Below are 15,457 nucleotides of genomic sequence, written 5' to 3' on the forward strand. Positions count from 1 at the left end.
TCAGGCAGTGTTTAATTCTCCTGTGCATAAGGTCGCTATGGGTGGGTACCGATTCGATGGTACCTAACAACAACAACAAGGAAGACTGGAGTCCTAGTGTGGCTCTGTGGGCTTATGCACCACACTGCAAAGCCATCTGAACTTGCAAGGTCAGTGGTTCAAGTTCACCAGCTGTCCCTCAGAAACCCTATACAGGGTTGCTATGGGTCAGAATCGACTCGATGGCACTTAACAACAACAGTGAAGACCAATAATACCACTAGTATTCAAATTTATGCACCAACCACTAAAGCCAGTGTGGATGAAATTGAGGAATTCTACCAACTGTTTCAGTCTGAAATTGATGAAGCATGCAATCAAGGCATGTTGGTGATTGCTGGTGATTAGAACGCAAAGGTGATAAACAAAGAGGAAGTATCAGTAGTAGGAAAACATGGTCTTGGTGATAGAAACGATGCTGGAGGTCATAAGATAGAATTTTGCAAGACTAGCTGTGGTACTGTAGTGTTACAAATTGGGCTGCGAACCTTAAGGTCAGCAGTTCAAAACTAGCAGCTGTTCCGTGGGAGAAAGATGAGGCTTTCTGCTCCTGTAAAGATTTACAGCCACAGAAACCCTGTACAGTGTCGCTATGAGTCAGTTCCGACTCCACAGCACATGACCACAACCACCAATGACTTTAGTAGCGTAGTGGTTATGAATCGGGCTGTAAACCGCAAGATCAGCAGTTTGAAACTACCAGCTGTTCCACAGGAGAAAGATGAGGCTTTCTGCTTCCGAAAAGATTTACAGCCTCAGAAACCCTGTACAGGGTCGCTATGAGTCGGAACCAACTCCACGACATGTAAGAACAACAACAACAACAATGACTTCTCCCTTGCAAATACATTTTTTAAACAACATAAAAGATGTTTATACACATGGACCTCACCAGATGGAACACACAGAAATCAAATTGCCTACATCTGTGGAAAGAGACAATGGAAAAGCTCCATATCATCAATCTAAACAAGGCTGGGGCAGACTGTGAAACAGACCATCAATTGCTCATATGCAAGTTCAGACTGAAGCTGAAGAAAATGAAAACAAGTCCACGAGAGTCGAAATATGACCTTGAACATATCCCATCTGAATTTAGAAATCATCTGAAGAACAGATTTGATGTATTAGCCACTGAAGGTCAAAGACCAGAAGAGTTGTGGGATGACATCAAGAACATCATACAGGAACAAAGCAAAAGGTCATTAAGAAGACAAGAAAGAAGGAAAAGACCAAAACGGGTGTTAGAAGAGATTCTGAAACTTGTTTCCCACTGTAGAGATGTTAAATCAAATAGAAGAAATATGGAGGTAAAAGAACTGAATAGAAAATTTTGAAGAGCTACTGGAGAAGACAAGGTCAAATATTATAATGACATGTGCAAAGACGTGGTGTTAGAAAAACAAAAGTGAAGAATATGCTCAGCATTTCTCAAGGTGAGGGAACTGAAGAAAAAAATCAAGCCTCAACTTGCAATATTGAAGGACTGTATGGGGAAATGGAGTTCTGGTGTGGTGCTATAAGATAAACACTTCACCACAGGCCAGTTTGAACTGCAATGTCGGCGGTTCAAACTCACCAGCCGCTCCTCAGAAACCCTATACAGGGTTGCATTGGGTAGGAACATACTCGACGGCACTTGACAAAAACAACAAATGCGCAAAATGATGTTGAATGATGCAGAAAACATCAAAAATAGATGAAAGGAATACACAGTCACTGTACCAAAAAGAAATGTTTCATATTCAGCCAATTCAAGATACAGCATATGATCAAGAGCTAGTGAACTGAAGGAATAAGTCCAAGGTGCATTGAAGGCATTGACAAAGAACAAAGCACTGAAAATTGATGGACTACAAATTGAAATCTTTCAACAAACTGATGCAGCACTGGAGGCACTCACTTGTCTATGCCAAGAAATTTGGAAGACAGTTACCTGGTCAACTGACTGGAAGAGATTCATATTTGAGCCCATTCCAAAAAGAAGAGAGGTGACCCAATGGAATGTGGAAATCATTGGACTATATTATTAATATTGCACGCAAGTAAAATTTTGCTAAAGATAATATAAAAATGGCTGCACTCATACATTGACAGAGACCCTTCAGAGGTTCAAGCCGTATTAAGAAGAAGACGTGGAACATGAGATATCATTGCTGACATCTGATGAATCTTATCGGAAAAAGAGAATACCAGAAAGATGTTTACCTGTGCTTTATTGACTACACAAAGACTTTCAGTTGTGTGGATCATGACAAGCTTTGGACATCACTGCGGAGAATGAGTATTCCGGAACACATAATTGTGCTCATGAGGAACCAAGAGGCAATTGTTCAGACAGAACAAGGGAACACCGAATTATTTAAAACTAGGAAAGTGTGTGCCAGGGTTAGATTCTTTCACCCTTTCCCCATACTTATTCAACCTGTATGCTGAGAAAATAATCTGAGAAGCTGGATTATATGAAAAAACATGGCATCAGAATTGGAGGAAGACTATTAACAACCTGTGATACGTAGATGATACAAGCTTGCTTGCTGTAAGTGAAAAGAACTTAAATTTACTGATGAAAATCAAAGATCACATATCAATGTAAAGAAAACAAAAATCTTCCCCAATGGACCAATAAACAACATCATATAAATAGGGAAAAGATTGAAGTTGTCAAGGACTTCATTCTTTTTGGATCAACTATCAACACTCACGGAAGCAGCAGTCAGACGTATTGCATTAGGCAAATCTGCTGCACAAGACCTTTTGAAAGTGTTTAAGAGCAAAGATGTCAGCTTGAGGACTAAGGTGCGCCTGACCCAAGCCATGGTATTTTCAATAACCTCATATGCATGTGAAAGCTAGACAGTGAATAAGGAAGACCATAGAAAAATTGCATTTGAGTTATGGTGTTGGAGGAGAATATTAAAATTACCATGGACTGCCAAAATAACACACCAAGCCGTGTTGAAAGAAGTACAGTAAGAGTGCTCCTTGGAAGTCAGGATAGCCAGACTTCGTCTTTCATACTTCAGACATATTGTCATGAGGGACCAGTCCCTGGCGAAGGATATCATGTTTGGTGAGGTGGAGGGTCAGAGAAAAAGAGGAAGACCCCCAACGAGATGGATGGGCATAGCAACAAAAGGCTCAAGCGTAGCAACAATTATGAGATCAACACAGGACAGGGTAATGTTTTGTTATGTTTTTCACAGGGTCTCTATAAATCAGTACTGACCTAGTAAACCCCATAACGGTGAGTCTGGTGTCTGAGTTCAGTGTACCTATGGCAATGAACCCAGATTAGAAGTAGTGTGCTGAGAGAGTGATGTTGATGTCACTTTTTCCAGTTTGTTCTTCCGGCAGTCCGTGGTACTTTCAGTGTTTTTCACCAACACCACAATTCAAATACATTGATTCTTCTACAGTCTTCCTTATTTATTGTCCAATTTTCACATGCATATGAAGTGATGGAAAATACCAGGCTTTGATTCAGGTACACTTTAGTCCTCAAAGTGACATCTTTGCTCTTGAACACTTTAAAGAGGTTTCTGCAGCGGATTTGCTAATGCAATACATTGTTTGATTTCTTGACCGTTGCTTTCACGAGCATTGATTGTGGGTCTAGCAAAATGAAGCCTCTGACAACTTCAATATTTTCTCTGTTTATTGCCCTAGTTGTGAGGATTTTCGTTTTCTTTATATTGAGGTGCAATCCATACTGAAGGCCGTGGTCTTTGATCTTCATCAGTAAGCATTTCAAGTCCTCTTTGTTTCCAGCAAACCAGGCCATTTCATCTGTGTATCCTGTCAAGGTTGTTGATGAGTCTTCGTCAACAATCCTGATGCCACATTATCCTTCATATAATGCAGCTTCTCAGATTATTTGCACAGCATACAGATTGAGTATGGTGAAAGACTACAACCCTGATTTACACCTTTCCTGATTTTAAACTATTTAGTGTATTGATTGTTCTGTTTTAATGACTGCCTCTTGGTCTATGTACAGTTCCCTCATGAGCACCATGGCGTGTTCTGGAATATCCATTCTTGGCAACGTTATCCATAGTTTGCTATGATCCACACAATCAAATGTCTTTGCATAGTCAATAAAGCACAGGTAAACATCTTTCTGGTATTTTCTGCTTTCAGCTAAGACCCAGCTGATGTTAGCACTGTTATAGCTCATTCCTCTTTTGAATCTGGCTTGAACTTGTGTTAGTTTCCTGTCGATGTACTGTTACAAACGTTTTTGAATTATCTTCAGCAAAGTCTTACTTGCATGTGATATTAATGATATTATTTGATTATTTCCACACTCCATTGGGACTCCTTTCTTTGGAATGAGCACAAACATGGATCTCTTCCAACTAATTGGCCAGGTAGCTGTCTTCCAATTTTTTTTGGATACTTGAGTGAGCGCCTCCAGCATTGCATCAGTGTGTTGAAACATTTTCATTTGTATTCCATCAGCTCCAATCAGCTTTGGCTTCTCTATGTTCAAGAGTAAGTTTCAGAGTCTCTTCTGATGTCCACTTTGGTCTCTTCTTTTTTTCATATCTTTGCAATGACCTTTTGCTTTCTTCATGCATGATGTCCTTGATATCATCCCACAATTGTTCTGGTCTTTAATCATAAGTGTCTAATGCGTGAAATCTGTTCTTGAGATGGTTTCTCAATTCAGGTGGGATAGACCCAAGGTCGTGTTTTTGTTATTGTGGGTTTGTTTTAATTTTCTTCTGCTTCAGCTTGAACTTGCATATGAGCAATTGATGGTCCATTCCACATTTGGCCCCTAGCCTTATTTCAGCTGATGATATGGAGCTTCTCTATCGTCTTTTCCCACAAAAGGTCCATGTGGTGAGGTCCATGTGTACAGTTGCCTTTTATATTGCTAAAAAAGGTATTTACAACGAAGACGTCATTGGTCTTGCAAAATTCTATCATAGATCTCTAGCATCATTTCTATCATGAAGGCCATATTCTCTAACTACTGATCCTTCCTCTTTGTTCCCAACCTTCACATTCCAATCACTAGTAATTATCAATGCACCTTGATTTCATGTTTGATGAATTTCAGACTGAAGAAGTTGATAGAATTCTTCAATTTCATCACCACTGGTTTTAGTGGTTGGTGTGTATATTTGAATAATAGTAGTATTAACTGGTCTTCATTGTACTATTGTTAAGTGCCATTAAGTCAATAACAACTCTGATTAAGGGTTCTGAGGCTATAAATCTTTATAGGAGCAGAAAGATCCATCTTTTCCCAAGGACCAGATGGTGTGCTCAAACTGCCAACTTTATTGTTTGCAGTCCAGTGATTATCCTACAGAGCCATCACGTTTCCTCTGGATATCATTTGGATATTATCTGATCACAGACAGCATTGTTCTTCAGGATAGATCTTGAAATGCTCATTTTGATGAAGAATGTGAAGCCATTCCTCTTCAGTTTGTAACCCATATGATTATCCAACGTCAAAAGACCAATACTAGCCCATTACAGCTCACTAATGTCTAGAATATTGATCTCTATATGTTCTATTTCATTTATGACGACTTCCAATTTTTCTAGATGCATACATCGTACATTCCACCTTCAAATCATTAATGGATGTTTGTAGCTGTTTCTCCTCGTTTTGAGTTATGCCTCATCAGCAAATGAAGGTCCCGAAAGCTTTGCTCCATCCATGTCATTAAGGTCAACTCTGTTTTGTATTTTGAGTGCCTTCCAACCTGTGAACTCGTCTTCTGGCTCCATATCAGACAATGGTGGTGGTGATTATGTGCCGTGGAGTCGGTTCCAACTCATAGCGACCCTGTACAGTGTTTCTGACACTGTAAATCTTTATGGGAGCAGAAAGCCTCACCTTTGTCCCACAGAACAGCTGGTAGTTTCTAACTGCTGACCTTGAGGTTTGCAGTCTGATTCGTAACCACTACTCCATCAGACAATGGCCTACTGCTATTCATAAGGTGGTTTTTGTTTTTGTTTTAATTTCCCAGTGGCTAACTCTCCTTCTTCCTAGTTTGTCTTCTTCATCTGGAAACTCCGCTGTAACCTGTTTACCAGGGTGGCTCTGCTGGTATTTAAAATACTGGTGGCATAGCTTCCAGCATCACAGCAACACAGAAGCCACCATAGAAGGACAAACTGACAGACGAGTGGTGGCTTATAAAACCTGTTAAGTGCTGTCAAGTGGGTTCTGACTCATAGCAACTGGTATAGGGTTTCCGAGGAGTGGCTGGTAAGTTTGAATCGCCAACCTTGCAGTTAGCAGTCCAGTGCTTATCCTACAGCACCACACCAGGAGTCCTGACACATGGTTAATGCTATGTAACTCGCACTTTATGCTCCCTCTTAGCCTTTGAGGGATGGCTTGGACCACTTAATTACTTTTTAGGAGCCTTTATGTTGTTTTTTCAAAGAAAGGTGTACACAATACAAGTAGTGAGCAAACAAGACTTGCCAGGCACACAATGCTCAAACAAGTGATGAGGGAGGCTGAGGACCTGTGGAAAGGTGGGAGCTGATAGCAGAGGTGTCTACACATCACCTTATTCATGTCGATTCATTGTAGTGAGTGCGCAGCACACAGAAAATTCAAGTTTTGTTTTTTGGAAATTTCTAGAATTCTCCCTCCGAATATTTTCTATCTAAGGCTGGTTACCCAAGGATGCTGAATCTGCAGATAGGGAAGGGCCGATGGTACTTTGCTGTGATGAAAATGATCATTAGAAATACAACAAGTAGAGGCCAGGAGATTGTCTTGTTATTCCACAAGGTTTGCTGAATAGCAAGCATCAAGAACCACCCTCACAGGGGAGAAACAACTTGAGTGTGTCTCTTCAGAGACTCAGGAGCAACTAAAAATGGAATTTCATCTGAATGTGCTGTGATTTGATAGCTTTTCAGAGCCCATGAGATCTGTGCTACATGGAGTAAGCTACATCTGGCAAAATATGCAACAAGTGTTCAGAAAAGAAGGGTCCATTTAAATCTGTTGTTTTTGTTGAGTGCCGTCGAGTTGGTTCCAACCCATAGTGACCCTGAATAGGGTTTCTGAGGAGTGGCTGGTGAGCTTGAACCTTATGGTTTAAACCAGCTTTGCAGTCCAGCGCATTAACCCATAGCACCACACCAAGACTCCAGTTCAAATCTAGACATTGCAAAGCCCCTTGTTTTCCATAAAGAGAAGGTTGTGAAAGATGCTTTTCAAGGTGATTGGGGATGTCTGCACAAAATCCTGTCTGGACAGGTGGTACTCCTATCTACGCGGAGGACATAGTGGCCAAGTTAGCCTGTCCAGGAAGGAATTCACTGACCATAGCTACTGTCACAGGATTCAAACTCTAGGAATGACAGTTTGACTTTGTTCTGGGACTCAAAACCAGTATTTGATTGACAAATAACTCTCATCGGCATAATCTGTTTACCTTTACCTGGAATGAGTATGAAAAGTATTTTAAAAAAGAAGACTATTGAAAGTACCATGGAGTATTGAAGAACAAGTAAATCTATGTTGGAAGAAGTACGGCCAGAATGTTCCTTAGAAGCCAGGATGGTGAGACTGTGTAGCTCAGACTTCAGACATATTATCAGAAGTTACCGGTCTCTGGAGAAGGACATCAGCAAGGGTCAGTGAAAAAGAGCAAGATGGATTGGCACAGTGGCAGCAGCAATGGGTCCAAGTGTAATAAATTTAAGATGGCACAGGACTGGGCAGAGTTTCATTCTGTTGTGCATAAAGTCACTATGAGTGAGAACCGACTCCACAACACCTAACAACAACTTCCTGGAGTGGTTATTTAAGTTAATTTCTTGACTCTTAACTGTCAGTTTGTCATACTGTGGTGGCTTGAGTGTTGCTAAGATGCTGGAAGCTACGTCATTGGTATTTCAAGTAGGGTCACCCATGGTGGACATGTTTCAGCAGAGCTTCCGAACTGAGACAGTCTAGGAAGAAAAGACCTACATATCTACTTCTAATAACTGGCCAATGAAAAGTTTATGGATCACAGCAGAACACTGTCCAACACAAATGAGGGATTAAGTGCTGGAGGAGAATATTACATCTGCTGAAGTAGTAGACCATTGAGGGCCAGCGAGATCCTTGAAGAAATGGATTGTTACAAGAGCCTCAAAGATGGACTCAGACATGCCATTGACTGTAAGGATGATGCAGGACCAGGTAGCATTTCATTCTGTTGGACATAAGGAGGCCATGACTCACAGCCAACTTGATGCACATCTGTCTATTTGTTGATCATCACTTTATCACTCTCCCTATGTGTTTGTCTATCGATCAGACCATTCATCATCTATCTGTTTATCTATCATCTGTCCATCCACTCATCATCTATCCATCCATCCATATATCACCTATCTACATATCCATCATATATGTCTATATATCTATTTATCATCCAGCATACATCACTTATCTATCTATCTATCTATCTATCTATCTATCTATCTATCTATCATCTATCTATCCACCCATTCACCCATTTGTCTATCATCTATCTGTTTATCTATCATCTATCCATCCATCCATTATCTATATATCCATCCATAGATCATCTATCCATTCATCATACATATGTCTGTCTATATATCTCTCCATCATCTATCCATCACCTATCTATCCATCCATCATCTATTTATTATCTATCTATTTATCCATCTATTTATCATCTATCAATCCATAATCTACCTATCTGTCTGTCTATTATCTATCTATACACCCACCATCTAGCTACCTATCTATCATCCATCCATCTATCCTGAAATGAGAAGGTTTCATTCCATAATCGTCCTCCCAGAGTTTGTAGTGCATACCCCAGTCAGGTAAATGAAAATTTTGCATGTTAAAGATTTCAAGAATAAAGATGAGAGACTGCTCAATTAGAGGGCTCCTGAGGTTGTGCACTTGATTCTCCCAGGTGAGAAAGGGAAGTAACCATTTGACACTACTTGTTTAATGGAGTTTGTCGCCCCCATCTTCTGGGAGACTGCTACAATTATACCTACATCCCTGTTTGAGTTAATGCCTTTATAGTTAGATTCTGAGTTCTATGTTCCCCAAAGAACTGAGAATTTCACAAAAGGACCAATACAATTCTTAGGCTACATGCTATAAAGAATTGAAGTAGGAAAAGAAAGAAGAAGGATTCCAATGGGATTTCCAAGCAGACTTGAAGAAGGACTGTATCTAGTAGCCAGTCTGGATTTTCTGAAGCAGGACAGGATGAACAGTGTTGACAATACCAAGTTAATTACTCATGGTCTCATCAAGAACGAAGCTAGTAATACCCTTGACCCAAGCAGTTAGACCGGCTCTCTCCTTTGACAATCAGAGGATTTCCTACCTCTCTGGTGGTTTTCAGTTCTTCGCTCTTCTAGACATAAGTTCATGAGCTACCCACCACCATTCCCACCACAAACAATTACTATGGACTCCCCTCAACTCACGGTGACCTACAGAGTAGAACTGCTCTACAGGGTTTTTGTGGCCGTAGCATTATAAGATAAGTACTGGGCTGCTAACCAGAAGGTTACTTGTTCAAACCCACCAGTAGCTCCTTGGAAACCCTATACAGGCGTTGCTATAAGTCAGAACTGACTTGATGGCACTTAACAACAACAACAATCTTTACAAAAGCAGATCCACCAGGCCTTTCTTCCACAGAACCCTGGAGAACCTCAATACATCCCTCAGCCACTCAGATGCACATTCAGAGCACCCTTCCTCAAGAAGAGGAACATAATGGAAGGAGTTCCTGGATGGTACAAATAACAGATTCAGTGCTCGGCTACTAATGGAAAAGTTGGTGGTTCAAACTCACCCAGAGGCACTTCAAAAGAAAGGCCTTGTAATCTGATTTCAAAAGAGCACAGCCATTGGAAACCCCATGGAGCAGTGGGATCATTATGAGTCAGAGTTGACTTGGTGGTAAATGATATCTAGTACATTAGACCTTAACATGATTGAAGGTGACAAATAGCATCTCTGGACTAAAAGGAAAGCTAATAATAAGAGATTACTCAAATGGTGTGAAGGCATGAATACATTAGAGAAAAGCCAACAAGACACAAATCTGAAGAGAACATGAGCCTCCTCCTCAAACTATGTCTCCAGTTAGCCTCTAAGGAAGTGGGAGGAAGGCACCCTTAGGGGGCTTCCCAGACACAGAGGGGAGTGTCTACTCCCGCATTCAGTGGGTCCTATGTGGATGCAGGATGGGCAAGCATTGCTGGGGACACTGCATCAGCAACACTGTCCCGTGCATTAGTGGCCCCAGCACACGCGCCTCATTGGCTGTGCTTCTTGTCACCCAGCCTTTGCTTTGGTAGCACCTCTCTTGAGGGTTTTTATATCATCACCAGGATTTTACAGGATCCATGCTTAAGAAGAGAACAGTGGTGTTCTGTGGTAGAAGTCTCCCTTTCCATGTGGGAGACGTGGGTTTGATTCCCAGCCAATGCACCTCATGTATGGCCACCACCTGTCAGTGGAAGCTTGTATGTTGCTCTGATGCTGAATAGGTTTCAGCAGAGCTTCCAGAGTAAGACAGACTAGGAAGAAAAGCCTGGAAATTTACTTCTGAAAATCAGTCAGTGAACACCCCATAGATCACAACCATCCAAACCCACCATAGGGATGGCAATGGACTGGACAGCATTTTGTTCCATTGTGCATGGGGTCTCCATGAATCGGAAGCCAATTCAACAGCTTACAACAAAACGCTTTCAGGAACTCAAAGATCTTGTTGAATCTCTCATCTTGTAAGGCCCCCCCAGGTGCAGGCAGGACATGGCACAGTGAGTACTATGCCAACTTCATTTACAATCAAGCTCATGGACTTGAAAGCTGATAAAACCCCACATACTAATTCATGGTCCTTTAGCCAACATGTTGTTGTTGTTGTTAAGTGCTGTTGAGTCAGTTCTGACTCCGTATAGGGTTTCCCAGGAGCAGCTGGTAGGTTTGAACCACCAGTCTTGCGGTGAGCTGTCAGTCCAGTGCTTATTCTACAGCGCCACACCAGGACTCCTCAATTTGTTGTTGTTTTAAGTGCTGTCAAGTCGGTTCTGACTCATACCGACCCTGTATAGGGTTTCTGAGGAGCAGCTGGTGAGCTTGAACCACTGACCTTGTAGTTAAAACCGACTTTGCAGTCTAGCACATTAACCGACAGCGCCACTCATACAACCTTCTGGAAGTTTCTCTGCCTTCAGAGGAGAGCATGCTGTTACCATTCAGAGCCCAGAGTTTTTACTGACTCTAAGGGTTAACCAGAAATCCTGATATGATACTGCAGGATAATGCAGTGGATCTCAAGTTCAGTTTGAACTGCAAGGTTGGTGGTTCAAACCCTCCAGTTACTCCTTGTTAACCCTATACAGGGTTGCTGTGGGTTGTAACCGACTTGATGTACTTAACAACAAGTTGGCTAAGGAGTCCTGGTGTGGCACTGTAGGATAAGCACTGGACTGCTCATTGCAAGATTGGTGGTTCAAATCTACCAGCTGCTATGAGTCGGAAATGAGTCGACAGCACTCAACAACAAAAATAGAAGGAGTTAACCATGGACTGCTAGAAGAATGAAGCATCTGTCTGGGAAGAAGTACAGCCAGAATGAGCATTACAAACAAGGATGGCGGGATTTTGTCTCAAGTACTTTGGACATGTTACCAGGAGGGGATCAGTCCCTGGAGAATGGCATTGTACTTAGTGAAGTGTAGGGTCAGTGAAAAAGAGGAAGACGCCCCCCATGATTTGGTTTGTCACAGTGGCTTCAACGATGGGATCAAACAGAGGAAAGCTTGTGAGGATTGTTCAGGGTTCTGTTCTGTTAAACGCAGAGTCACTACGAGTTGGAACTGACTCGATGGCACCTAACAACAACAGTCATTAACTAATGTGAGCTACCAGGAGAGATGATAATCTGAAGTAAGGGAAAACCTAGAGCATCTGCCAGGTTTGACTTCATGCTTTTTCTGCCTGTCATGAAGACTTAGATTCTTTGACATCAATTTAATTCAGCCAAAATGGGCTGCAGCAGACATTGGGTAGACGTACTAGAAACAAATGAAATGTACACACTGTCTGTAACAAACTCAATAGGGGCCCACTCCTGGCCTGAATGACTTTTGGGTGTATGTTGTTGTTATTAAGTGCCATCAAGTTGGTTCTGACTCATAGTGATCCTGTATAGGGTTTCTGAGGCTGGAGCAGCAAGCTATCTCTCTCTCTTGTTGGGTCTATGAAGCAGAGTTGATAAGAATTGTAAACTTAACGAGTAGCCAATCCTGGTGTGGTACTGTGGGTTAATGTGCCAGACTGCAAAGCCGTTTGAACTACAAGGTTGGCAGTTCAAGCTCACCAGCTGCTCCTCGGAAGCCCTATACAGGGTCGCTATGGGTTGGAACCGATTTGACAGCATTTAACAGGAGTCCTGGTGTGGTGCTGTGGGCTAATGCACCAGATTGCAAAGCCATTTGAACTTCCAGGTCGGTGTTTCAGGCTCACCAGTTGTTCCTCGGAAGCCCTATACAGGGTTGCTATGAGTTGGAACTGACTCGACAGCACTTCACAACAACAACAATGTATTAATGTGTGCTGTGAGTGGATTCTGATTCACAGAGACCCTATAGCATAGAGTCAAACTGCCCTGTTGGGTTTCCTAGGCTGGAATCTTACCGGAGCAGATGGATCATTAGGTCTTTTCTCCCCATGGAGTTGCTAGGTAGGTTCGAACCACCAACCTTTGTCTCAAATACTTTGGCAATGCTTAACTATTGCGCTACCAGGGCTCCTTGACAGTTAATCAAATCGCCTGATTTATACTTAGCAGATGCCATGAGCACCTTCATCTGTGGGACTCATTTTAGAACAGAATTTACTTAGTGATATGTCGATGAACATGTAAATTCTTATAAAGCTGAGTTTATTTAAGTGAACACACTTTACAATACCTCTCAGATGGCCCAGGGATGACTTTCCAAACCCATTCTTCCTCTTTGTCATCTAATTAGCATTCCTCAGTGCCTCTCCTCCCCCAACCACAAGCCCTCTGAGATTTGCTTTTACCTGTTGACTGAAGGTCACGTTCCTTCTCCTGCTAGTTTCAGGACAACTCGCTCCAGCAGCATCTGGAATGGCCAAAGTCTGGGGCCTCTTCAGAATTCCAGATGAGCGCGGCTTTGAGGTATCCAAGGATCCCACCCTTAAGATGTCCCCGTCCATGCTGGAGGCCAAGGCCCCCTCCCTGCGCTCCAGAAGTCCATGGTCCTGGTGGTAGAAGCCCTCAGGGGCCCGGGGGAAGCTGACACTGATGGTCTGTCTGGGAAAGCTACCAGGGAGGGCCAGGTAGCTGTCCTGGCTGCCCGTGAAGCAGTCTATGAGGACATTGTCTATGTTGGAGGTGCCGAAGGAGGAGGCGAACTCACTGAGCCCTGTCAGGGAGCTGTCCCTGCTGATGAAGCTGCCATATTTGGGCGTGAGGGGGCTGAGCGGGGAGATGGGGCTGGTGAAGCTTGCATACAAGTTGGTGGCAGTGTGAGCAGGAAGGCTCTCCCCAGCACCAGCACCTTCTTCGAATAGAACCGGTGGGGAAGGAGGCAAGGGTAGGCTGGGACTCTTCATAGTGGCCCTCTTCTCAGTCATGGGCCGCAGGGGGCGCTCCGGGATGCTGACCAGGGTCAGGATGGTGGTGACGCTGAGGGTGACCGCGGTGAAGATGTAAATGACTCGCAGCTGCCCACCTAAGGCTCTCCCGAAGCTGGTTTTGTCCCAGTGGATCCCCCCAACAACATAGCCGAACCCTCCTCCGAGACCTATGGAGAGAAGCAAGGTGTGAGTTCTCTCTGCATGCAGGTGGAGGATACCCAGTGTCCACACTAAACCTATTGTGGTCCACTCAGTTCCCACCATAGTGACCCCATGTGTGTGAGAGTAGAACTGCTTCCCATAGGCTTTCCAATGGCTGTAACCCTCTGGAAGTGGATCGCCAGGCTGCTGAAGGAAGGATTTGAACCACAATCTTTTGAGTAGTAGGTTCTTTGAGCATCATTATTCATAATAGCCAAAAGGTGGAAAACATCCACATCTCCACCAACAGATGAATGGATGAACAAAATGTGGTACGTACATCAATTGAATACTACTCAGCCATAAAGAGAAATAGTTATGGTACCTGCCTCAACCTGGAGAAACCTCAACATTATACTGCGTAAAATATGTCAGACACAAAAGGAAAAAGGACTCGTATGAAATACCCAGTATAAGCAAATACATGAAGACCACAGGAAGGAAGTTTATTAGTGGGTGCCAGGAGTTGGGGGGTGGGGTGGTGGTGGAGGGGTACAGGGGGTATTTGCTGAAAGGGGTACTGAATTCCTGTTAAGGGTGATGAAAAACTTTGGACCCAGTGGAGAATGTGATTTATGTCATTGAGTTGTAAATGCAAAACTGATTTGAATGGTAATATGTTTTGTATATTTTATCAGATTTTTTTTTAAGAGGTGGTTTCCTATTCTTCGATGGTTATCTCGGAGGAAAGGGAGAATAATTCACTGACTAGAGGGCAGACACATGTTAACTTTGGTGATGGCAAAGGCAATATACAACAAGACGAAGGTTGGCAGAAGAATGATGAAGACAGATGAAGACATAGGGAGGAATGCAAGGGTTAAAGTGGATAGAAATAAATAATGTTATATACACAACCCTGGAGCAGCAGAGGCCTACAGGCAGATACATGGGCAGATATACACGCTAAATGAGTATGGGAGGGCGAGTGGGAGCATACCCACAAATATATAAGGGTTTGAAAGAGGATGTTTGTATACGGGTTTACCTTTAGGGTGTGTGGTGGCTCCATATGATGAGCGCAGGACTGAGAAGTCCACAAGCCACTTCCCAGAAGAAAGATGAGCCTTTCTGACCCCACAAAGATTTTAAAAGCCTCAGAAACCCTATACAGGGTCTTTATGAGTCGGCACCAACTCGGCAGCACTTAAGAACAACAACAATAACATTGGTCGCCCCACGTGTGGAAAAAGAAGAGTGATGAGAATTGAAGATGCTTGGAATCAATTAGTCCAACGGAGCATGTGAACATCAGTCCCTCTGACTCTGAGACCAGAAGAACTAGATGGTACCCGGCTACTATCACCAACTGCTCTGAAAGGGATATTATTGATGGTGCTAGATAGAAGGGGAGAAAATGTGGAACAAACCTCAAAATTACACATATATATATATTTATATATATATATATAAAGACCAGGTTTACTAATCAGAAAGAGACTGGAGGAACCCAAGTCTATGGTTCTTGGCCACCCTTTAGGTCTAGAACAGAACTCACCATCCTGGTCCTGTTTTCAGGCAAGTGGTATATAGGGAGACAACAACACC

At 42.7% G+C, this 15,457-nt stretch overlaps 1 protein-coding gene across 1 annotated transcript in view; it reads right to left on the reverse strand.

The window, feature by feature from the left end:
* SLC45A1 (solute carrier family 45, member 1) overlaps nucleotides 1-15,457 on the reverse strand; it is a 29,928-nt gene that overhangs the window by 11,660 nt on the left and 2,811 nt on the right. Inside the window, exon 4 of the mRNA XM_006873119.1 lies at nucleotides 13,130-13,875. Within this exon, the coding sequence (XP_006873181.1) occupies nucleotides 13,130-13,875 (746 nt within the window). The remainder of the gene's footprint in view (nucleotides 1-13,129; nucleotides 13,876-15,457) is intronic.

The sequence above is a fragment of the Chrysochloris asiatica genome, unplaced genomic scaffold, assembly GCF_000296735.1.
Source record: "Chrysochloris asiatica unplaced genomic scaffold, ChrAsi1.0 scaffold00223, whole genome shotgun sequence".
NCBI classification, from domain to species: Eukaryota; Metazoa; Chordata; class Mammalia; order Afrosoricida; family Chrysochloridae; genus Chrysochloris; species Chrysochloris asiatica.